General features: G+C 40.9%; 1 protein-coding gene across 3 annotated transcripts in view; it reads left to right on the top strand.

Annotated features, from left to right (window-relative positions):
• Positions 1-24,450, top strand: part of PIKFYVE (phosphoinositide kinase, FYVE-type zinc finger containing) — a 69,951-nt gene that overhangs the window by 33,457 nt on the left and 12,044 nt on the right. For 2 of the 3 annotated variants that reach the window (XM_051787681.1, XM_051787680.1), the window contains 25 exons: positions 1-181; positions 1,535-1,609; positions 2,129-2,236; positions 3,645-3,785; positions 4,449-4,575; positions 7,119-8,305; positions 9,662-9,762; positions 10,917-10,988; positions 11,765-11,936; positions 13,208-13,386; positions 13,868-13,981; positions 15,291-15,399; positions 15,512-15,666; positions 16,227-16,317; positions 17,352-17,412; positions 17,979-18,122; positions 18,273-18,393; positions 19,518-19,613; positions 20,367-20,450; positions 20,942-21,033; positions 21,635-21,799; positions 22,368-22,427; positions 22,854-23,030; positions 23,756-23,859; positions 24,122-24,250. In XM_051787681.1, the coding sequence (XP_051643641.1) occupies positions 1-181; positions 1,535-1,609; positions 2,129-2,236; positions 3,645-3,785; positions 4,449-4,575; positions 7,119-8,305; positions 9,662-9,762; positions 10,917-10,988; positions 11,765-11,936; positions 13,208-13,386; positions 13,868-13,981; positions 15,291-15,399; positions 15,512-15,666; positions 16,227-16,317; positions 17,352-17,412; positions 17,979-18,122; positions 18,273-18,393; positions 19,518-19,613; positions 20,367-20,450; positions 20,942-21,033; positions 21,635-21,799; positions 22,368-22,427; positions 22,854-23,030; positions 23,756-23,859; positions 24,122-24,250 (4,045 nt within the window). Of the gene's footprint in view, positions 182-1,534; positions 1,610-2,128; positions 2,237-3,644; positions 3,786-4,448; positions 4,576-7,118; positions 8,306-9,661; positions 9,763-10,916; positions 10,989-11,764; positions 11,937-13,207; positions 13,387-13,867; positions 13,982-15,290; positions 15,400-15,511; positions 15,667-16,226; positions 16,318-17,351; positions 17,413-17,978; positions 18,123-18,272; positions 18,394-18,800; positions 18,846-19,517; positions 19,614-20,366; positions 20,451-20,941; positions 21,034-21,634; positions 21,800-22,367; positions 22,428-22,853; positions 23,031-23,755; positions 23,860-24,121; positions 24,251-24,450 lie in introns of all 3 variants that reach the window. The other variant, XM_051787679.1, reaches the window with a different exon arrangement.

Raw genomic sequence — 24,450 nt, 5'->3', positions numbered from 1 at the left:
GTCTGCTAATCACAACCACATGATGGCACTGCTTCAGCAGCTGCTATACAATGAGTCCCTGTCACTGTCCTGGAGGGATATCATTGTACCTGTGGTCTGCCAGGTAGTTCAAACAGTACGGCCTGATGTCAAGAACAGAGATGATGACATGGATATCCGCCAGTTTGTCCACATCAAAAAAGTAAGTTTGAAGCAGTGGATGTAGGGAAATAAAAGAGTGCAGCTGTTGGCAGCACCCCTTGTTTGAAGAGAATAGTCCCCTTCCCCTGCCCCCAGCATATTCACTGGTGTGTAATTGTCCAACATGGCCTTTTGATAGGATGGGGTTCTAGAAAAAGTTGCACAGAGGGAACTTTGCATGCTGTACAAGGGGCTTTAATGCCCTGGAGCTGACCTCTTCTTTCAGGCTGTAGGCTTCAGAAGGTGGCAAAGAGTAGCACTTTTGTAGTGACTTGCTTCATTTTTTTGGTTCCTGCTTGTTTTGTGCTTGAATTTGGAGATGTACCAAATGCTGGATAAGTAGCTTGCAGAACTCAGTGTAGCAGTCTGTTGCCCTATAACTATCCATTATGGAGGATTCAGCTCCTCCCATGCCAAGTACAATGACTTTCTTCAAGAGGAAAACTTAATTGTTATGGAATGGTGCATCCGGTTCTGCCAGATGGCCCAGCATTGACATTGTTGAACTGTAAGGCTGGAGTTCTGGCATGCAAAGTTTATTCTGAGAGTCTGATGTGAAACTAACATTGAAGGAGCTAGTGTGACTGATGATTGAAGATTTGGGCTTATTTTTCTTTGACCAAATTCACTGCAGCAGGACTCTTTTGCTTGAAAGCTATGTAAGATATGAGGAGAACCTTATAATTCTGGTGGTGGCTCTGTGGCATCTCTTCAGGCAGCATCACTAGTTCCTGCTTCTCCTGAAACTCCAGTTCAAAGAGCAGTTGTTCAGAGCTGAAAACTCTTCATAGCTGTCTGCTGTTTTCACATGCTTGTATTACAGTGTCAAATGTTCTCTAAAACATATTATTCAGAAACCTGTTTCATGTCATTTATTACTCCTGTGATTGCCTGTGACTGTAGGCACACCAGTCAACTGTTTGATGTATTCAAATAGTAGGTAGAGGTTTGTTTGGTTTTCTCTCTTCTCTTTTTTTTTTCCTCCCTTTCCTTACAATTTATTTTTTGTTAATAGAAATGGCATGTGCAAAGATATATGCTCCCCATGGCCTATCGAAGTTAGATTCCCTTATCATGCTCCGGAGTATACCTGGTTTAACAAATAAACATCTCTTGGGAGGGGTGTAAAAATCCTAGAACTTAGTACTTGTTTTCATGTTGTCCTTAGTTTGTTAGGCTTTAAAGGAAAAGAGTTGTGTGTCCAGCATGACTGTATCTGATCTTTCATCTGATAACTGAGGGTGTAGCTGAAGCCTGCACGTCACCTACAACACGTGTTTTCTATATTAGGTTTACTGCACTAGAAGATGTGGGAGTGTATGATGGTTCTGAAAATGTTCTTTGTTTTTTTTAGATCCCTGGTGGAAAGAAATTTGACTCCATGGTGGTGAACGGGTTTGTTTGCACTAAGAATGTTGCACACAAAAAGGTAATGCAGCTTGATTAATCAAGTGCTTACAGTAATGCATGCTGTGGAAACAAGTGTGCTGAGGCTTGATTTTTGTGTTGTGAAGCTTCTCTCACCACTCAGGAGGTTTGCAAGCTTTCTCTGGTTTGAGACCCCAGACAAGACTGGCTCTTAGAGCATTTCTTTTCCAAGCTGTTTTTTTTTCTAGACCAGAGATTCTAGGGGAGAAACTTTCCTCATACATGCATAGGAAAACAGCCTTTCCATCCCTACCATCACATAAGGCATCTAATGACTACCTCAGCAGTGGCTGAAAACGTCTAGCATTGCCTGCTTACTGAACAGTGGCTGTGAATTTCCAACAACTGGATGTAACAACTTCATAAGGAGGAAGAATATATAGTTGGGTCTGCAGGGTGGGGATAGCTGAGACACTTTTAAGGGAGGGCGAGGACTAGTCGTGGGAAGTCTGTCTCTTGTGTGCTTTTTCCTCTCCTCTCCATGTGTTTGTATTTTTAACTATTTTTGTGTCTTTCTTAGATGAACTCTTGCTTAAAAAATCCCAAAATTCTTCTGCTGAAGTGCTCCATTGAGTATCTCTATCGAGAAGAAACAAAGTTTACCTGTATAGAGCCTATAGTACTTCAGGTGAGAATATGCTTTTGGTTTTGGTTAAAAAGCAAAAAAAATCATGATCAGTGCATTTTTTTCAGCACGTAAGGTGGAACAGAGTGAGTGAGATTGAACAGAAAATAGAAAACTTTCCTCTTTTAGTAAGCTAGCCGAGATAACTGCTGCAGTAAATACCATACAAACTTGTAGTCTTGTATTGAGGGTTTTTGTCTTCAAATTATATGTGCTGAGAGCATATGTGTGTGAGGTTTTGATCCTCACAATGCAGCATTTTACAAGACTTATTTTGTTTTTAATGATACCTTCTGAGCCTCCTTTTACAGTGTTAGAGCTAGATGAGATTTAGGTGTGTGAAGAAATATTTGAAAAGTTCGTGTAGGTTAGGGTTAGGTCACACCCATGTTATTTCTTGTCAGGCTTGAAAAAAATGGAACAAAAACCAACCTAATGGAGTGATGAACTAGAAAATGTCACTTTGGAACAGGTGCCCTGCCCCAGTGAGCAGGGACGTGCCTCAAATATGCAAACACTGAAATATATAGACATTTTATTTAACACACTCCATTCTTGTCTGAAAATTGGTCCTCAGGTGTTTGCCAGCATACCTATAACAAGGGTATTTAGTGTTTAGAGTTTTTGTTCTGAGGAGCTGCCAAAGTGCTTTTGTGGTATCTTTATATATTGCACAGAACTTTTAAAACCTGTCTAATGTGAGCTGCAGTAACACAATTGAGAATACCTAGCTTGGGAAGCTGTGTCCTCCCTCTAGCAGTGTAGACCTTTAGTTCTGATGCATTGCAGCCTGATTTCTATTTCTGTGTGTAGTAATGTAAGTTTGTGTGGGAGTAGTGAGATGAAACCACAAGATGGGCATGGATAGCATTGGGATGGGACTCCAGGAGCAGTGTACAGATTTAGGGACTGAGGATGTGTGTACAGACTTGTAGAGGCATAGACCACTATCATCCTTTTCATGAATGTAAGTATCTTTGAGTGCCAGCACTCAGCATTAGCATGTATCAGAAGGTGGAGAACATAATACTGCAAAGTGCTTTGGTTTATGATGCTCTAGTTCTAGCACCTTTTGAACATGAAGCTTTTTTTATGTGTGAGGATGTAAGGTGCATATATATATGTTTGGATTCTGTTGCAAGTCCCTCACTTCACACTGTCATTGGACTATATTCTCATGTGCAATTCGTGCTTATAACAAATTATTGATAAACGGGGTGTTGTGCTGTGGGAGCATGGAACTGTGCACAACGGGCAACTGATGGTGCTTTCTGGATAACCATTTTCCCTGTTGTATGGAAAAGGCCAGTATGTAAGTGAAGGGGAAAGTAATATTAAACATTAAAGCATTTTGTTTTTTTTTCTGATGGGTTTGCAGTAGTTAACTGCCATAATTTGGTCCTGTCTGCAGGAAAGGGAGTTCTTGAAGAACTACGTGCAGCGGATAGTTGATGTCAGGCCTAATTTGGTCCTTGTTGAGAAGACTGTGTCCCGAATTGCCCAGGACATGCTCTTGGAGCATGGTATCACTCTGGTCATCAATGTCAAACCGGTGAGCATTCCCAGTCAGAGTTAGACTGGGCCTTGTAATAGATCTCTAATGTCTTTTTGTAGCAAACTCTCTGAAGAAAGCAGAGTTGTATTATTTTCTCCTCTAACCTAATCTAGGCACTTTATTAGTAGTACTTCTCTTCCAAGAAGGCAAGACAGGCAAACCTAGAGAGCAGCTTTTCCTCAGCTCTTCGTAGCTACTCTGCTGTGTCCTTGTTTGATAGGACCTTATACCCTGGTTCATTTCTAGTTAACTTTGACACGTGTTTGTAGCAAATCACGCCTGGGTCCTTAGTGACTGTGAGAGAACCTCTGTCCCTGTGAGGCAGGGTATAGACAGCCATACAGAGAGTAACTGTGGGAGTTGGCTGAGCTCCTGGCATAGAGATTCTGACTGCACTGCACCTCCTAGAAGTACATGGATCTATTCAAACAGAAGAGTTTGAGGAAGGGCACAATCTTACCACTCACCAGAAATATTTATCCAACTGTCTTTCTAAGATTCTTGTATGTTGTATATGCATGTTTGTGAGATTGGGTTTAACTCAGAATTTGCATCTCTGTGAGAGATTTTCTGGATCACATTGGTGGTTTTTGGTTTATTTTTTAAGATTAGGAGTCCTCTTTGCATTGTAGATTCTTATTGTTCTTTCTGTTTTTATAGCAAGTGTTAGACCGGGTAAGTCGAATGACCCAGGGAGACTTAGTGATGTCAATGGATCAACTGTTGACCAAACCACGTTTGGGAACCTGTCATAAATTTTATATGCAAGTTTTTCAGTTGCCTAATGGTGAGTAAAACTTGATGTGTCTTAGCGTATGTGTGTGAAAGGATAAATGCTTTGCTCCTTTTAAATAGCTCTAAACTATTGGGTTCCTTGTGTGATTGAGTATTATCCTACTCATTTTTCATCTGTTACCTCTTGGAACTACAGTGAACAGGCTGTGTACAAATAGAATGATCTTACTAAGAGGAAACAAGATTTTTGTATAGATTGTATAGATTATCTATATTATATATAGATATAGATTTTAATCAGACTAATTTCTTTCTCCCTGTTGTGGTTTGAGCTCCCCAAAAATCCAATTTCCAAACTTCCCCACAGTTTGCTTGAGTGTGAGAGGATTTTCAGACATAACAGAACTGCTAGCATGAGAAAATTATATCAAAATTTATTACTAACACAATAAATAATATAATACATTTATATACGACAATTCTAACTATCTCTCCTATGGTAAAGCAAAACAGATCAAATCCCTCCTTTCCCTCCAATAAAAGTTCAGAAGGAAAGAAGAAAAGGTCTTTTCCACTTTCAGGGCAGCAGTGTCTCTCCTCTTCAAGGCAGCAGTTGTAGCTAGATTTGTCATAGCTGGAAAATCTCTCTCTCTCTCTCTCTCCATTACAACACAGGGTTTTTTTCTTACCCCTCTCGGCCCTTCAGCTCCAACCGAAGGTCTCTCCTGTGGGCTGCAAAGCAGGAACAAAACTCACCTTACCACGGTCATATCATGGGGTGCAAGGCATCCCATGAAAGTCCCTTCCTCGAGGGGTGAAGTTCCCTCGAGTCAGAATGGTTTAGGGCTCTCAGTTCAGTTTTTTGCCCCAAGCATTCTAACAGAGCTCCTTTGCTCCGTCTCAGCTGCCAACATGGCAGGGGGAAGGCGGAAGGCCACTTCTCCCGCATTCCGTCGTGGTCCAGCTCACAGGACATCTCTGAGTTCTCAGCTCTTCTCTCTTTCTCTAGCTGCATTTCAGGACTCCCTAAAAGCTTGGAAGCCCACCCCTCCTCTTCAGGAGGTGTGTGGGTTTTGGGAAGGTAATCCAGTCTTACCCAAAACAGTCTCTGCTGAGTTTTCTCTGCTCTGTTGCCAGCTCTCCCTCCTTGCAGGACATCTCTGCATCTCTCAGCCTGGCTATGTGCCATGTTGCTGGTTGCTGGCTATTTTCTTGGCTTTCAGCCACAACTCTCCACTCAGCACTGCCTCTGCTGCTGCTTTTCTGTCTTCTGCTGCCCACTCACAGTGGAGAAACTCCCCCAGCCTTTGGCCATGGCACCCAATCCAGTTTTATCGCTGTTCCAGGTTTCTGCAGCCCCAACTGGGGGCCTTGGCCCCCCAGTGGGGCTCACTGGCCCCCACTCAAACACTTGGCATCTCAAACCATGGCTACCCCTCTTCCAACTACGTCATCTAGTCTCCTTTTCTGGTCTGTTGTAATATGGTAATTTCACAGGGCCAAATTGTAGCTTCTGATTGGCCCTACACCAGGAACACACCCCCCAGGGTTAACCACTTTCCAACTCCAGGGGAACCCCCTTTTTAACCCTGGACACTCAAACTGTTTTTTCTCTTCCCATGATGCTGTAGTTTGTCTGTTCCAACCTCCTGTTCAAAACAGGAAGGAAAAATGCAGCATCAGATTTCTAAGGCTTTTGTAAGCCAACTGTTGAAAATATTGCAGAATGAAGATTTCGTAGCCTGTCTGGGCAGTATCCTCACTGTAAAGAATTTTTCTGCACTGAAATAGAGAATCACAGAACAGCCTGTGTTGGGAGGGACTTCAAAAGATTATCTGGTCCAACCTTAATGTACCCAATCAAAACTTGCCTTGGTGCAATTTGTGCACGTTGCCCCTTGTCCAGTCATTGTGCATCTTTGAGAAATGAAGTTCCTTTTTCTCTGTAACCCCTCAAGGCAGTGGAAGTCTGCCAAGGAAGAAGGAAGAAATGCTGCTTGACAGGTTAGCAGTGGTGTTGGCACACATAAATGCTGTAGATGCATATCTTTGTGGAGGTGCAGTCTTTGTGTCTCTTCATAGAATCATAGAAAGGTTTGGGTTGAAAGGGACCTTAAAAATAATTTCATTTTAACCCCTCTGCCATGGACAGGTACAACTTCCACTAGACCAAGTTGCTCCAAGCTCCATCCAATCTGTCCTTGAACACTTCCCTTTCCAGTTCACTGTTGCTCCTTCCAGCCTTTAAATTGCCCTCAAAATGTCATAGGCTTTTTGTCTTGTAAAGATGAGCAAGTGTGCCTGGGATGATAGTGGTTCTTTTGCTTCACTGCTGCAGGGTCTCCAGTGATCTTAGAATATGCTATTTAGGCCAGCGTGTTCCATATGACCTTCACTTAGACTTTTTTACAAAACAGGAGAAGTTTTTATGGGAAATGCTTGTTTGCTTGCAAAAATAAGTTAGTACAGTAACCTCAGTTTTTGTAGCTACTGATGTTACTTGCTCTTAGTCTCTGTTACAATCTCTTCAAGTGTGTGAGATACCTAAGAGCAGGTAAACTGTATCTTAACTCCTATGTCTTGCTTTTCTACTAGATCAGACAAAACCCCTGATGTTCTTTGAAGGGTGTCCTCAGCACCTGGGTTGTACTATCAAGTTGTGTGGTGCTGCAGAGTACGAGCTGGCTCGTGTGAAGGAGATCCTGATCTTCATGGTCTGTGTGGCTTATCATTCCCAGCTGGAAATCTCATTTCTTATGGATGAGTTTGCCATGCCCCCTACTCTCACCAAAAACGCCTCCTTTCACTCCCTTATTGAGGAGCCAGGAGATGAAAATGAACAACAGAACCTCTTCAATGGTGAGGATTTCAGCACAGCAATCAAAGACATTGAACTGTCCTCTGAAAAGTTGCCTGTAATCTCTGAGTCAGTGTCCTCTGATGAGGTCAGCTTGCTTGAACCAAGAGGTTTATTTGAGAGAGGTGACCAAGAGAACAATCAACTGGAAACAGTGTCCTCAAAACAGCAAGAGCATCACAAAGTGGAGTCACCATTTGCAGTCTTCAACTCTGTACCTCTTGCAATACCTGAAACATCCCTGCTGCCCCTCCATGGCATGGACCAGCACTTGGTCACTCTGGATAGCCAGGCATTAGAGCCTCTTCAACAGACAGATGATTTGCAGGAGTCCAAGAGTCAGATGAGAGTCTTCAGAGACCCTCTCCAGGATGATACTGGTTTATATGTCGCGGAAGAGGTCACTTCATCTGAGGATCGTCTCAAGACTTACTCTGCAGCATTTAAACAGGAGTTGAAAGATGTCATTCTCTGTATTTCTCCAGTACTGACATTTCGTGAACCTTTTCTTTTGACTGAAAAAGGCATGAGATGTCCTGCCCGGGAATACTTTCCTGAGCAAGTTTATTGGTCTCCTCTCCTCAATAAGGAATACAAGGAGTTGGAGAGCAGAAGGAAGAGGCAATTATTGCGAGATCTCTCTGGACTGCAAGGAAGGAATGGAAGTATCCAAGCCAAGGCTATCCAAATCTTACCTTCTCACGAGTTGGTTAATACTAGAATAGCAGAACATCTACGTGACAGCCAGAGCTTAGCCAGAATGCTGGCTGACTATCGGGCCAGAGGAGGGAGGATACTGCAGAAAAGCACAGATCCTTTTGCCCAAACTAAGGATGTGTCTAGTGTCCCTACTGGAAAAACTGGGTGCAGAATTGAAGAGGAGGAGAAGGGACTGGCTCAGAGTGAATCCTCATGGTCTCATAAGGTAAGATTGAGGTATGCTGCTGAAAACCCAAGTTACATCAGTTTCTCATGGTATATAGAAGGTGTAGTGTCTCATATTAAACCAGAGGGTTGGTTTTTTTGGATCTTTTTCTTTTTGTTTGGTTGTGGGGGTTTTTGTTTTGTGTTCTTGACTGGGACATAACTGGATTTTAGATTGAAGTGCTTTGCAATCATTCAGAACAAGAGACTGCAAAATTTCTGAGAAATGCACAAAGTCAACCCAGAATCAGTGTATTACACTGCCTGTTTGACTTGACTGTACCTAAATGATTTCTGAAAATGAGTCCATGAAGAGGGAGCAAATGTTAAGAAGTTTCTTAAACTGAGCTTTCTTACTCCTTGTCTTTAATGATTTGTACAAGTGTGAGATTTTCATTTTCAGAGGGCCTAATGTCATGGAAACATCAGTAGGTTGTAATTACATTAAAGTAATTGATTGATTGTAAAAGTTTGGGTGATCTGAAGAAAAGTGAGAATCTCATAATGGGGGGGGAGGAATGTTCTTTGAAATTTCAAAGCATGGGAGTATGTGTTTGTAATCAATATTTAAAGTTTTGGTAAACTACCATGAAAGTAACTGACTTGTATCTGAGGAAAAGGACCTTGGTGTTTTATTGAATTATAAAAAAATCTGTGAATAAGAGTAGCAGAACTGATCTGTTGTAGTAGCCAAACATTTTGGTCCTGGAGCCAATTGACCCCCATATTCATGAGCAAAAGTCACTTTTTAATTGGCACTTAAATGTAGATCTGTGTAGCTTCACAGGCCATAAACTGTAAGACTAGCCCTTGCTCTAGATCAGACTGGTTGATGCTGTTTTAAATGTATTCAATGATCAAAGAAAAGTATTTGGTGACTTCATAGTTCTGTAGGGTGTGGAAGGGAAAACAGCTCCATCCCAGCAGCAGCACAGTAAATCTCTTGACAGAGAACAGAAAACTGGAATCGTCCTATAGCCTGAATGAGTAATTGAGGTATAATGTATTGGCAGAGTTTGAATCCAAGGTGTCGTAAACCATACAGTGATTTGGAGACTTTGGATGTTTGTCATGGAGCTTTTGTTGTTTTCTGTTCCTCTTGGCTTCATTTCCACAGAAACACATGCATGTGCTCTGGTTTCATTATGCATATTAGTTATGTTGTTCTAAAAATGACACTTAGCAATTATACATAGTACAAGTTTACCTGAAGCTTGGAGATAATGCCAAGTTGATCTGTACAAAAGGAGCAAGCAGAGTCTTTAAATAAAACTACTAGAATAGAATTTTGTCAACAGAAGTTGTGTGTGAATGGAGGTGTCTGTAACCAGTGAATGAGTTGATTTCTCTCTATTAGGTGGATTGCCTGAGTCCGGTAAACCATCAGAGGCTCTGTGTTCTCTTCAGTAGCTCTTCTGCTCAGTCCAGCAATGCTCCAAGTGCCTGTGTTAGCCCCTGGTATGAAAACTACTCCTCTACAGTTTATACTGTTGCTATCCCTTTTTTTCTGAAGTCAAGGTCAGTGCCTACCTCATAGCAGTATTTCTTTGAGGATTCCTTGGTAGGCTGTACCCATCCTGTAACAGGAACTTTTGCCAAAAGGATTTTGCTTTGCCTGGTCAGGTGACTCCTCAGCAGTATTGCATGGCCTCTGTAATCCCAAGGCATGAGTGAGAAAGCCCAGCCTGAAATCAAGTGCTTTAGTTGGTCTTTCACTGCAGGGTAGTGCCTGTGTGTGTAGGGCAGAGACTGCATGCAGTCTTGTGGGGAAGAGTCTCAGTGTAAATGAACACACAACAATGTCCCAGAATGAACCTTGTGAGAATCTATGAGTACTTATAGATTGTATTATCCAAGACTGGCATTTGAATATATTACTATCTTTCTCGTATTATAGTCATCAGTATTAAGAGCTTTATTTCCATCCTAGGGAGCTGTAATTTGTTAATCGTATGCAACTTATGACACATTTTTATCTCTACTAAACAGGACGGGTCTTGGTGTTTAATCATTTAGATCAGGGGAAAGTAAAGAGAAAGCCCTCTTACAGGGAAAGGTCTGGAGTTCCTTTAAAAACTTAGAAATGAGCCAGAGAAGATGGTTATAAGTTCACCAAACAGCAACAATAAGAGGATGTAAATTAGTGATGTTAGAGGTATCTGAATTGTGACACTTTACGCTGATACACATTTTTAATGGCTTGGTCACCTCAGGCTCTGAGGAAACAAAAGTTGCTATTAAATATTCTAGAAGAATAAGGGTTTCCTAATTTTTTTTCATATTCTGGGTGTACCCTTTTTGTAGCTATTTAAGTGTTAGTGTTTGAAGCTTCAAGCTATCTAGACTTCTGTGCCTAGGTGTTTTTGAACATGATCTTCAAAAGTGCAGTTGGCTTGTATTAGACTTTTAAATGTCAAGTTTAAAGTTGTTCTAGTAGGACTCTGATCTCATTATTAGCAAACCTGACAGCAGAGATCTAGGAAAAAAGTCTTATAAGGTATACAGAGCTGTAAACAAGCCAGCAGTGCATTTAGATCTGTGCACCTAAAGGCCATTGCACACCTAACAGGGGCAATATTGAGTCTCTAAAGCTGTTTTTTTCTCTGCTTTAGGATTGTGACCATGGAGTTCTATGGGAAAAATGACCTAACTCTAGGGATTTTTCTGGAGCGCTATTGTTTCAGGTGAGGAGGAGCTTATTCTAAATGTTATTCTAAACAAAACAATAGCTTTTGATAGCTCTGTGAAGTTGACCTGCCACCCTCTATCACTTAGGAGAATAACATGCAAGTCTACAGAGCTGGTTGTGTCCTAGTAAAGCTTACCACTTAAGTCTGTTGTTCCCTTTGCTTTACTATCATGCTATAGTGAAACAGGGACTGGATTTAAGAATTCATTTAGTCATGCTCACTCCTTAAAAGCAAATACATCCATTACTTTCCTACTTTGGCCCTGTCTTATTTCCTTTATGAGCAAGTGGAACAGATTATGAAACAAGATTTCTAAGTTCATGAAGACAAATGTGTTCACTTAGCACTTTTTTGTAGCAATTAGGGCTCTAAGCACCTAGTTAAGGGTCTGAACGTGCCACATCTTTGTCCTCAGTAGCATGTGCTTTGGTACACTGCCAAAGTGGTCTTTTAATTTAGTGCCAAGCACTTCCATAGGTGCTTTGATCTTTATTTTGTGGATTATATGTAATATGCCTTTGGAAAGTGATTCACTGCTTTTGGGACCTATACAGCCATTGCTGGCAATGGAACTTCCTTACATGCTTCATTTCTAAATGAGTACAGTTCACTTGGCAGAATTAGCCTTCACTAAAAGTTTAGGAAACTTTTTTTACAGTGAAGGTAAATAATAGCATGATATTAAAAAGCTTGTTAGTTAGATCTGTTGAATCAGTTCTTCAGCAGTGCCTAGTTATGATAATTCATAAGTGTTTCTATTTCTCTGTAAGGCCTTCCTACCAATGCCCCAGCATGTTCTGTGAAACACCAATGGTGCACCACATCCGTCGCTTTGTTCACGGGCAAGGCTGTGTGCAAATTGTGTTAAAGGAGCTGGACTCCCCAGTCCCTGGGTACCAGCACACCATTCTTACTTACTCCTGGTGCAGACTGTGCAAACAGGTAAGGATGTGGGCTTAAGAATCATTGCTATTCCAGTTTAGTATTCTTGTGACTGGCTTCGTATGAAAAGGCAGCATTTTTGAGAAGGTGCTCATCTCTGGAGCTATGGCTAAACCAGCAGAAAACCTGTTGATGGTACAGATATTCTCATCTTACCTACAAATTCCTCTGGTAGAAATGGGGCTCTTGAGAGTGAAGCATCTTGTGTGAGGCAGTCTGGTTAGAAAGTGTCAAAACTGGCTCTGAGAGGATAGATTTAAATGGAAAAAATGGAGTTGCCCCTTAAGAGATGAAGAGTATGGTCCCTTCCTTGCAGTGAATCAGTATGAGCATCAAAAGAATGTATGTGTGGGGAAGGGCAGACTCCAAGAGCTAGTGGGTTAGTAACTGGCTAAAGCCACCTGGCGTTCTTTGACTTGCTATGGACTGAACAGCCTGTATTGCATCACCATGACGTCTAGAATTCCTTTAGCCGTCATTAGGAAGTAACATTTTCATTAGAGGAATGCTAAATTGCTTTAAAGAAAGCCCACAAGATAGTAAGATTGTGTATTATCTGAAACTTCTTCTGTAATTTAGCTAAGAAAACATTGCTAACTGCATTGCTAGCTAAACATTAAGAGCCTTCAAAGAGACGAGACTAAAAATTAATGAAAAAGATTCACACAGTGCCTGAGACGTAAAACATCTCAATTACCCATGTAGATGATTCAATTCACCTGCTTATGCTGACTTAAACATGGGTGTTGGATTTAAAGATACCTGGAGGAAGTTAACGTAATTGCTGACAGCAGGCCCTGCACTGCTGTGTATATCCCTGCTCCATAGCCTTTTATTTCTGTGTGTTCGTGTAAACACTAATATGTTTGTAGCTGTGTGTCTACTCTAAGCTTGCAAGCACTGCTGAAGTTGAAATGCACTGCAAAACAATACCAATGCATTTGTAGCTGAAGAATCATCGAGGAAAAAGTGTATGATGTAACCATTGCTTCTGCCTGGGTTGCTGGAAATTGTTATAAGCTTCCATCAGGGATATGTTTGGACTCCCCCCAACTTAGCACCTGTCATCATCAGCTAGCAGTTGTTGTTTATCAGATTTGTTTTAACTATGTGTTGGCCTTAGCTTTGTATAAATGCTGTCTTTGTTGTTTAGTATGTTTCAGGGTCATGGGCATTTCTGGTACTAAAAATACTAGGTTGCTGTCTAGATTAGCCTGTCCTTAATCTTGTTTGGAGGATGAAATCGAGACACTTGGCTTCCAATTTTTCAGGTGACACCGGTTGTTCCTCTTTCCAATGACTCTTGGTCCATGTCTTTTGCAAAATATCTTGAGCTGAGGTTCTACGGGTACCAGTACACGCGAAGGGCCAATGCAGAGCCTTGTGGTCATTCCATTCATCATGACTATCACCAGTATTTTTCCTATAATCAGATGGTGGCATCTTTCAGGTGAGCTCCACTGCTAAAAACTTCCTTCTCTCTCTAGTACTATATGAAGCATATAGCCCTACTAAGGATTCATCAGTTCTGTTCTTCATTGTGAGTACAGCATGGGATAGCATAACTGCACTATAACCACAAGTGCAGGATTGTTTGCTGGCTTGCAGAGGGCATTGTGGTGCCATCACTGTCCTACATGTGGTGAGCAGTGTTCTGAGAATGGATGGTTCCAGTTCATGATACATAAGAGAAACACTTTTCTCTATGTAATTCCAAAAGCTTTCAGAATTTTGTTTTTCCAATGCGATCTGTGGTTTTACCTTCTGCCTAGAAGATACATGAACAGGGTGTTATCGCTACTAGAAGTAGCAAAAGCCCTGGACACATTGGCAGTGCCCTTTTTCATATAAAGGCCTCAAACCTCAATATGGTGTAGAACTGGTACTGTACGGTGTGAGTCTTGTTAATAGCTGTTGTATTGCCTTCTCAGCTACTCTCCAATCCGGCTGCTTGAAGTGTGTGTCCCACTCCCCAAGATATACATCAAACGGCAGGCTCCATTAAAAGTTAATATTTTGCAGGATCTCAAGGATTTCTCACAAAAGTAAGCTTTTTTTTAATGTCTTCCTCATCTTATTTGTGTTTTGTACTTTTATTAGCAGAACACATAACTGTTTTTGCTAGTATGATGAGGTTTGCTAAATATTTATTCATTATATGACAGAAAAGTAATGGTTTAAAACATGTGTATATTTTTCTAAGAGAGAGTGGTATTGAAATTTTTTTTATTACTTTTACCTGCTCTGTCTGTACTAATCACTCACATATTTGTCTAGTGGCAATTCAGCTTAAACATAGCCAGTAGAAACTAAGATTCTTTTGTTCTCCATTCCTGAATGTTGCACTGATAGCTGAGTGATATAGCATGTTTCTCAATGATGCTGCCAGGTAGCCACTGAAAGGTTGACCGTCAGCCAGTGTCTGAAATGTCACCTTTTCTTATGAAATGCTTTCTCAAGCACAGCTAAAGTATTTTTAATTCCTCCTTCTAATGCTAAAAATGAAACAGAGAAGGAGGTGGTCCTAGAAGACTAATCTGAAAACTGCAGATAATACTTTGTACCCTTACCCTAACATTGCTATATAGAGCATCTGACTGAGTTTAAATTATGTCTTCATCCCCAAAACCTGCAAATACATTGCTCATATCTGTTGTCCAAATAGAACTGTCTTCATTATATTGGTCATGGAGCAACTAAACTCTCTGGTGTATAAAAGTAACTGCCTTTGTTAGCTATCGAATATGATGATAGCAGGCAGACTGGTACCTTCTTGTAGTGTAAGGTGAACTACCATAAGCCTAGACATCTTCTATATATAGGAACAAAAAGATGGAAGACAGACCTGATAAAAACTGTGTTAAATCCAGCCTGACTACTGTTCTGCCTGGTCACAGCATTCCTGGATAGCTGATGTCTCTGTGACCACCTGACTTCAAAACCTGTGGAGCTTTGTTTAGAGCTCAAATAGAGGTACTTATTTTTTCTGAGTCTGCTGGTGGAGGTGTAGCTTGCAGACCCAGATTCTTCCTAGTCACAGGTGACACAACAGTTCCCCTTTGTTAGTAATGCATTTGTGACAGGCATTACATCTCTGACAACTTCCACTGTTAAGAATAAATTGTGAAGACAAATATCAGTTGTGTGTAAATTTTAGGTTTCTGCTGTTGCTAATGAAGTTTTTCCAACTTCCTTTCTAAATTCAGTGGGACAGCCTACTGTGCAGGAAGGCTGTCATGTGTTGTTTTTTGTATTCTCATATGCTAACCTTAAACATGTTCAGACTTTATTATTAGAGAATGTTGAAGATGCTGCAAGTAGTCACAGCTTAACTCTTTGCATCCCTGTTGACAGAGTGTCACAAGTGTATCTTGCTGTTGATGATCGCCTTGCTTCTCTGAAAACGGATACTTTCAGCAAAACGAGGGAAGAGAAAATGGAAGACCTCTTTGCCCAAAAGGAGGTAATAGACTGTTTTCACATCAGCAGACTATAGGCTGAAAAATGTGGGTGGGAGCCACTCAGGTTTTGTGTCATCTCAGGTGACAGAATGCTGACAGTTTTTCTTCTGACAGATGGAAGAAGGGGAGTTTCGAAACTGGACTGAAAAAATGCAAGCAAGGCTGCTTTCATCATCATTAGACACACCTCAACAGCTGCAATCTGTTTTTGAGTCTCTGATAGCTAAAAAGCAAGGACTTTGTGAGATGCTACAAGCCTGGAATAGTAGGTAAGAGGACACATGTTGGAATTGTGAGCAACACTGATACTGTGTTGGTTATAGGAGTGAAGAGGTTTTGCTGTACTGTCTTTCCCTATAGCACAGTTGCTCTTTATAGCTTGTGCTGAATGTCCTCTACTGATTAAGACCACAGAGCTGGTTGATTGAAACAGAAATCATTTGAGGCCATATAATAATAGAGCACAACTTGCATCTGGAGGAAAAAGTGTCATTTAAATAAATGTGGAAAAGATATGAAGAGGGGAGCATGGGAGACCAGTTGATTGGGTGAAATTATCTCAGAGGTGAAGAAAATGTGCTGTCTTTGGCCATTTGAAACATTGCTTTGGCACATGTTAACAGCAGTCTGAGTTTACAGTAAAGACTTGTGAAATCATGCTGACTGTATTCTAGTATGGAGAAACTTCATAACTTGTGTCAATTAGAAATAGTACCAGTAAACCATCTTTTGATTAATTTTTCTTTGGTACAATGTTTTATGTGGGTTGTTGTGTTTGGTGGGTTTTGTTGTTGTTTGTTTGTTTTTAATTTTTTTTTTTTAATTTAAGATTGCAGGATCTCTTCCAGCAAGAGAAAGGGAGAAAACGTCCATCGGTACCTCCCAGCCCTGGAAGACTGAGGCAAGGTGAAGAAAGCAAGGTATGAGTAGCAGGCTAGAAGCCTCTTAAACGTTTTTTTTCCTGTGGCAACACAATAGTCTTAAGACTGGCTTTGGTTCACTTTAATAATTAGTAAACTGGTTTTACTGCATCCTGTAGTTTTCAGCTGTAAAAGCTTCAATTGCATGTTAGTATATGTATCTTTTCCTGAAGATGTGAACTAAGAGCCATATTGTATAGAAGAAGACTTAAGTATGAATAGGAGTTGATGATTTTCTGTGATGTTTGTGTAGTGTTGATATGAACACTACCAGCAGAGAGCTGCAGTCACTGTCATGTGTATGCCTAGATAGGAATTGGGTCATCTGAATAGACCTTATGTTACTGCCCATCAGGTGTATCCCTTGTGAAAAAGAAAAGGCAAAAAATATTGAGAGAGGCAGAGGAAATTATATAGGAAGGACTGATAATCAAAGCAGGATCACCCCTGCTTTGTGATGTGTCATGTGGGAATTGACTGAGGTCCAAATGATTTTGGACTGCTGCCTCAAGAGCTCTGTCCAAGTGTACAGTTGCCAGCATGCTGGACATTCACCCTGTGGGGAGCTGGTACTCTGAGGAAAAAGTCTGGGCTGCAAGGCAGCCCGATATAAGCATCGTGCAGGGAGGCTGAACTCCCAATAGTTCTATCATTAGCAAGGTGCACTAAAAAACCCCATGAGACCCTGGATTTGCTCTGCTGCAGGGATACACGTCCTTTCCACTTAACACATTTGTGTTAAGCTGCTAAAATAAACTAACCCTTGATCTAGCAGGAAGTAGGTTCATATAGAGGGACAGTGTAATGTTTAAAGCAGCATACACGGATGATAGCCATCATAAGTATCTTATGAACCTGGGTTGCTGTTGCTTTGTTTTTCTCCTGTGCTAACAGATACAGTGACAATTCAGAGGCTGAGAGGTGGGTGGGAGTGCTCTCTTGTGGTTCATCTGTTTTTGCAAGTGTTCCACAGAGGAGCGTATACAGCTGTAAAGAGCTTGGCATCAACATTGGTATTTTGTTATTCTGCCTAGATCAGTAGCATGGATGCTTCCCCACGCAATGCTTCTCCAGCACTGCAAAATGGAGAGAAAGGTCTGTTACTTATTTTTCATAAGCTACCAAAAGAAGCTTGCTGTAACCCTTTCCCTGACATAACAAGGGAGCTTTCGTCAAATTTGATAATTGAGAGGAACAGCGAATCTCCATTGTGTCAGATTTGCTCTTTCTAATAGTAAGATAGAAAACAGCTATCTGCTGGTAATATGAAGTTGAATTACTAATGATACTAAATTGGCCAGCAAGGGTTTTCTTTTGAACTTGAGTTGAAAAATTTTCAGAGGCTTTCTAAATAATTGAATAACTACAGGGAATTTGGGAAATACCTCTCACCTCTTCTGTGTTATGGATGTTGAGACCTCTTACCTGTGAGGCATACTGAGAGTTTGTGGGAAGTGAAGATAGTAGTTATAAGAGTATGCATTTTTTGGAGGTTATGTACTACATGGATTAGCTTGCCCAGTCCTTTGCTCTGTGTGGCCATACCTGCTTTCTAAGTAAAAACTTTTTGAAAGTAGATACTGGTGATAGCTTGGGCTGGGAGCAAGCAATATCGCTTCTGACAGGTATGTAAAATGCTTTCTCATGTCTTTAACTCTCAGAGGATCGTTTCCTGACTACTTTGTCAAGTCAGAGCTCCACAGGCTCCTCCCATCTGCAGCTGCCCACTTCCCCAGAGGTCGTGTCGGAGCATATGGCTGGTGCCAACACACTGTCTGAACAGGATACAACAAGCAGCTCAGAAGGTATAGTTCAGTTGTGGTCTTGTATTCTTTCTCTTGCTTCTCTGTGGCAAGTGTAGAAGAAGGAAACCGCAAATCTGGTAACTCTCTGGTCTGTTGCCATCCTTCTCAAGTTCGATATTGTGATACAGATTTAACTTATGTCTGTTCCAGATGTGTTTGATGGACACTCATTGGGATCTACAGACAGCCAAGTGAAGGAGAAGTCTACTATGAAAGCTATTTTGGCTAACTTTTTGCCTGGAAACAACTATAACCCCATTCCATTTCCCTTGTAAGTACTGCATAATATATATAATGTACAAAATTAGCAACCTGGTCAAATTGCGGACAGAGCTGTGCATGCTTTCTTTGCTCAGTATATAATTTAAGTAATTACTTGAGTTTACCTCTGAATAAACCATAGAACTTTGTCAAGCTAGGATGTTTTCTGTGTCCCTTCTAAGTCTTTATGGGTTACTCACCTTTCTTATTAATGATGTGCCCTCATGTAAATACATTATCAGTTTCTTCTTGACCTAGCAGGGATGTCTCCTCAGAACTCCAGTGGGAGACAAATGGGTGGGGGAAAAGGGGAGAAAGGTGCCTTCTAACTTCGTTGCTGCGGGGAGGGAGTGGAAATGTCCTTCCTTAGCAAAGACTTACTAAAGCTACATGCCTGCCTCTTGTTTTTGCTTCCAGACCTCTTCCAAGGGTTGGACTCAAATTGGCATTTTCTGGGTGTAGGTCAGGTTCAATGGCTACTGCATGTGCCCTCAAGTCCCCCTCTCATGTGAAGATGGGCAGGCTGGAAAGTCTTTCAGCTACTTGGTCTGCGTGCTTTGTAGTGTTTCTCGTTTGACATGAGCCTAACGTTTGGCAGCCTGGGTTTAACTTCTGAATCTTACCCCCAGAGTAGAAGCAGAGGCCTTGGGCTAATGAGGAAAAAGCTAAAGGACTGGACCCTACAGATAAGTAAAGAAAATCTTACAGGAACCCAGGAGGTCTTGGGCAATTTTCTGTGCTAAACCGCTTGTTCAGAAAAGAGTCCAGGTTTGTCCCCTTCTTTCACTCTGCAGGCTATGCTGCAGGACAGTCAAACCAAATTCAGGCAGGTTTCAATGCCATTAGAAACAATGGCTGCTAAACAGACATAGACTCTTATTCTAACTTGGAGCTGGTCTTCTGATATAAGCAGCTTGCTTGAAATGCTGACTGCTCTAACACTCTACCATTTAGAATTAACCACATAGTTATGAATGTGTCTCTTGAGGGAAGCTGATCTGGGAAGCTTTGTTTCCATGATGAGACTTGCAGCTTTTGCCTGGGAGTGCAGTGATGAGATTTGGGTTTTGACCAAAGCTTCTTTTCTTTCCACAAACTTTTATGATCTACTAACGATCTGTCATTTTCATTTAGTGACCCGGATAAGCACTACCTAATGTATGAGCATGAACGTGTACCTATTGCTGTCTGTGAGAAAGAACCAAGCTCCATCATAGCTTTTGCTCTCAGGTACTGGTGTGGTTTTGCTGTTCATCTGACACACTTTGTACTTTTGCAGCTTTTGTGTTCAGGGAGTATTTAAATCGTAATGGTAGGGAACATGACAGTCTCTTCATTAAGCCATGTTGAGAGTTTCTGCCAGAGCTGAAGTTCTCTCCTTTTACTACTAAGATATGGAAAGTAGACTCTCCAACTTGCAACGTGATTTCGGACTGTTTTAGTTGAACTCTAGTACACAAAAATTAATTAGCTGTGTTGTGTTCCTTGTAATGAGATATTATTAGAGAAAGAAGTGCAACTAAAGTTTGCTTGGCCTCTCCAACCTGGAGGAAGTGCAACTGAGTTAGGGAACAAGAGTTGGTATTGATACTGCAGTCTGTCCCTTGCTACCTTTGGTCCTAGCAGCTCTTGCTACTACTCAGCTCTCCAAATCAGCTGCTTCAGTAAACCTTGGAGATTGTGTGTCACAAGGGAGTAGATTTTTGAAGAAGCACATTCTTAAATTGTGGGTAGAGGAGAAACAAGGGGAGATTTTTCCTGCAGTGTTATTTAGAGCAGCTTATGTTCTAAGGAAATTAAGTTCTAATTATAAGAAAAAATGAAGCAGGGATTTTTCTACTGTGATGTATTGTTTCCTGTGGTTGTGTCTGAACTGAATTTTTGGGTTGGTGTTAGAGTCTTGCAGAGAACACTTAACTCTTCATTTTTGTTGGTTTTTTTCCCTTTCTTTCTTTTTTTAATTTATTTTCCTTTCCCCTTCAGTTGCAAGGAGTACAGAAATGCCCTGGATGAGTTGTCCAAAGCATCTCTGAAGAACAGTTCTGAAGAAGTACTACAGCTGAACAGGTTACATGCAGTAAATATAGTACACAGAGTGAAGAGACAGTGATTGTAGTGAATAAGCCAAAACTAGACGGGGAGGAACCTTCAAAATATGCCCCTGTTAGGATCTCTGCTTTCTGATGGAATCTGACACATTCCATGTAACTAACACATACTTGTAGTACGTGAGTTTCCATTTCATGTTAGGGGCTGTACTGGCTTCATCACCTAATCCCTGGACTGTGTGCATGGTAGCATTACTGGACCTGCTTACCTTTCCTATGGTGATGGGTGGAATTGTTGCTATGGACCCTGAGTGTTTGTTTTTTTTTAGGAAAGTGGAGGAGGACAACTTTGGAGAGTCCTACACCACTACAACTTTAAACTGTGTCTTCTTCCCTTAGCAGTACTTAGTGTTAGGCATGGGGGAGAAGTAAATGTCCAGGCATAAAGGAGTAACATCTCAGGTGGCAGTATTTTTTGGGTTCATGACTAATTTTGGTTTCTCCTTTCAGCATGTCAGACAGCAAACCAAAGAGCAGTAGCCCTGTCCGCCTGCCCGAGGCCAACATGGGTCCTTCAAATCGCAGTGCAGAACCAGAACAGCGTGAGACCATTTTGCCAAAATCATATCCGTGATGCTTAGCTCAGCTCAGACTTGAGTCCACTTAACCTGGATTCTAGATGTGAAAGTTAAATTAGAAAAAGGAAAAAGCATTCTGAATTGAAATCATAACTAGTCTTAGAGTTGACTTCATGTAAAACATGAAAGGGGTGTGTGTGTGGATGTGGGTGTGTTTGTTTTTTGAAGTCTATGGCTTTCTCTGATTCTTATGAGATCAGACTCATTTTCTTGATTTAATATTTGGACTTAGAGTTGTCTGTTTGGTACGATGCCCTCTTTTGGCATTGCCTTCTTTAAAAAGATGGCAATTAAAGTATTTTGGAATAAAGATACGAAGTTCTTAGTATGTTAAAGATGCTCATGCTTGGTCTGTTTTCAAATGACTGCATTCTAGGGTGCTACTCAGAACCCTATATCAGCTAACCTCATGGACCTTGGTTGACTGTAGAATACTAAATGAGTTACAGTTGAATGACATCATTCCTCCAATTAGAACAATGAATGGGGAATACTCATATGAATTATGCTTTTATTAAACTGCCCATGGAAATGCCAACACCATCTTTATTTCTTTTCACTGTAGCAAAGAAAACATCTGGTGTTCTGTCTTTCTTCCGTGGCACGGGAGGGAAGAGCCCAGACCTGTCTTCCCAGAAGAAAGAGACCTTACGTGGTGCTGACAGTGCTTACTACCAGGTTGGACAGATGGGCAAAGAGGGAGCAGAAAACCAAGGAGCAGAGGCTCAAGGTACAAAACTGCTGAGTCCATCTTCTCTCTTGGACTGCTACTTCTCCCAAACCTCATTCATATATGTAAGGCCTAGAATACACTGCTCCTCATGCTTTTTCAACAGTCCAAGGTTACTCAACATGCACTGAAAATGAGTTGTTTGAACGTCAAATGTGGGTTTCTCCTAAAGACATTGCTCTGCTTTGTGATAAGGGAAATAGGATCTTTCAAATCCAAACGATAGGTACATTGAGTCTGGGTTTGAACATCTTTAGATTGAGTTGCCTGCAATTAAGCAGCCCAGTTGCTCTTTCTCACTTGCTGTTTAATTTTCATCCTTTCAGTTCATGGAAAATGAGTGAAGAGAAAGAGAAAGTTTGGACTTATGTGTCTATGAACAGCAGTGCCCTTCTAGCATATGTGTTATATCATACAATTGTAGTTGTATTTCTAATTCCCTCTGTATTCTTGAAAAAAAAAAAGAAAAGATTTTTCTTGTAATGTCAGTTTACAAGTAGAATCTGATGTGGCTTTCTCAGTAATAATGATGAACAACCCTGACAGAATGGTCCCTTTATGCCTTCAGATGACGGAGATGGAGGAGATGGACAGAAGAAACAGCTGGTGAATCCCCATGTGGAGCTCCGTGAGTAGTTGTAAATAATAACAAACTCCTTTCTTCATGCAAATGTAATGGAAATCTTGAAGTTAATAATTATTTTTTCTTTGTATTTGGCACAGAGGAAAAACAAATCAAGAAAAAAAGCAGTGCAATTTTTACTTATTGTAATTAATTTCTATTGCAAAAGTACCCTATGAACTTTTCTTTTTCAACTGATCTTTTGTCTGATTGCTATCCCATGGCATACACTGTAGGCTTACCTAAAGGGAGTTGACTGTCCTGTGAGTTTTCCATTTAAATCCTATTCGTTGAAACTTCCAAATTACAATAAGCGTGAGAGGGATGTTTAGCACAGTAATATTCTTCTAGACATCAGTTAAATTTCAAAGTGTCATCTCAGTTAGTCAGTGAGTATTGCATATTGCTGTTGAAGAAAACTGTTTTTTGCAGAGTTTTCAGATGCGAATGCCAAGTTCTACTGCCGCATTTATTATGCTGGCGAGTTTCACAAGATGCGTGAGGTGATACTGGGAAGCAGTGAAGAGGACTTCATCCGGTCCCTCTCCCACTCTATGCCCTGGCAGGCACGAGGTGGCAAGTCTGGAGCTGCATTCTATGTGACTGAAGGTAAATGCAGCTTCTTCCCCCTTTGTAACTGGACAGCATTATTTGGGAATGATGGTGGTTATGTGTCATTTAAAGCCTGATTACCTCTATCCAGAGGGTTGCTGGCTGAAGTGGCCGCTTAAAAAGGGAAAGTTAAATGGATTGTTCTGGCATCTTCAGTATCAAATTGTTTGTCTTTTTGTGTGTGCAGAAGAACAAAATGTAATTCTGTTTTTCAGCAGTAGCAATTAGGAAGCCCGTGGAGCAGAAGGGTTATACTCTCTTAGGCAGGCTTTAGAAAACAAAAACTTGGGTATAATTCAAGAAAAACTGGTTACTAAAAACACAGTGTTTCTTCTAATATCATATGCTATGGTTAATTTAATTTTTTTTTTAAACTGTGACTGTTTCTAGGCCCCTACTTGAAACAAGTATTGAATGAAAAGGTCTGTAGGCTGTTTCTGTTGTCTGTATAGGAAGCCCATATAGATGAGGTAGATCGAATGTAGGCTGTATCTTCTCCCTGATTTACTAGAAGGCTGAAATCCAGAGAGGCTAAAATGCTGAAATTCAGAATATATGAAGCAAAAAGAATCTAAAAATGAGCTTCTTTAGGTAAGGATTTAAGAGAATGTAGTACTTTATTTTTTCAAACCTTTTCAGCTGTGTGACCGTCCTAAAGAAATTGCAAATAATACATCACTTATTGTATGTAACCCAATTTCCTCTGTCTGATGTTAAAACAGATGATAGATTCATCTTGAAGCAAATGCCTCGTCTGGAAGTCCAGTCATTCCTTGATTTTGCTCCACACTACTTCACTTACATCACTAATGCAGTTCAGCAGAAGGTATTAAAAAAATTCCCTTTTTTTTGGCAATGTTATGTATTTTACAGACTAGTAACAATTTCTATTAACCCTTTTCATTTAAATAAAAGAAAATGTCAGAGGGTATGAGATACACAAATAATTTGTTTTTGAAATATTCAGTGGAAATTTTGCTAGGGCTTCTAAGCTGAAATACACAGTCAGACAGAACAGTGGTGCTTCTAGTATTTGATTGCTGATTGCCTCTACATAGGGGTTTTAACCTATGGCTTCTCTTCACCAGAAGCCCACAGCGCTCGCCAAAATCCTTGGGGTATATCGAATTGGTTACAAGAACTCTCAAAACAACACTGAAAAGAAACTGGATCTGCTTGTTATGGAAAACCTTTTCTATGGCAGGAAAATGGCTCAGGTAAGAATGAAGCGTCTCTGTTCCCTTGCAGTGCAGTTGTGACTGGGAGCACGTGCTGTCTGTACCTAGCACTGCTCAAAGGTGACAGTTCATGCCCATTTCCTTCTTAGGTGATCCTCATTAACTTGGTGCCTGTATTGGCTAGTTCAGGTAGCTGTAGTGCAGGGTTCAGTTTTTAGAAGTCTTGTTTGTCTCCCTGT

This window comes from Manacus candei, unplaced genomic scaffold (genome assembly GCF_025592945.1).
Source record: "Manacus candei isolate 608988 ecotype Guabito, Panama unplaced genomic scaffold, ASM2559294v1 h1tg000023l, whole genome shotgun sequence".
Taxonomy (NCBI): domain Eukaryota; kingdom Metazoa; phylum Chordata; class Aves; order Passeriformes; family Pipridae; genus Manacus; species Manacus candei.
The sequence above is the reverse complement of the archived record's forward strand: the minus strand, read 5'-3'. Positions and strand labels throughout refer to the sequence as shown.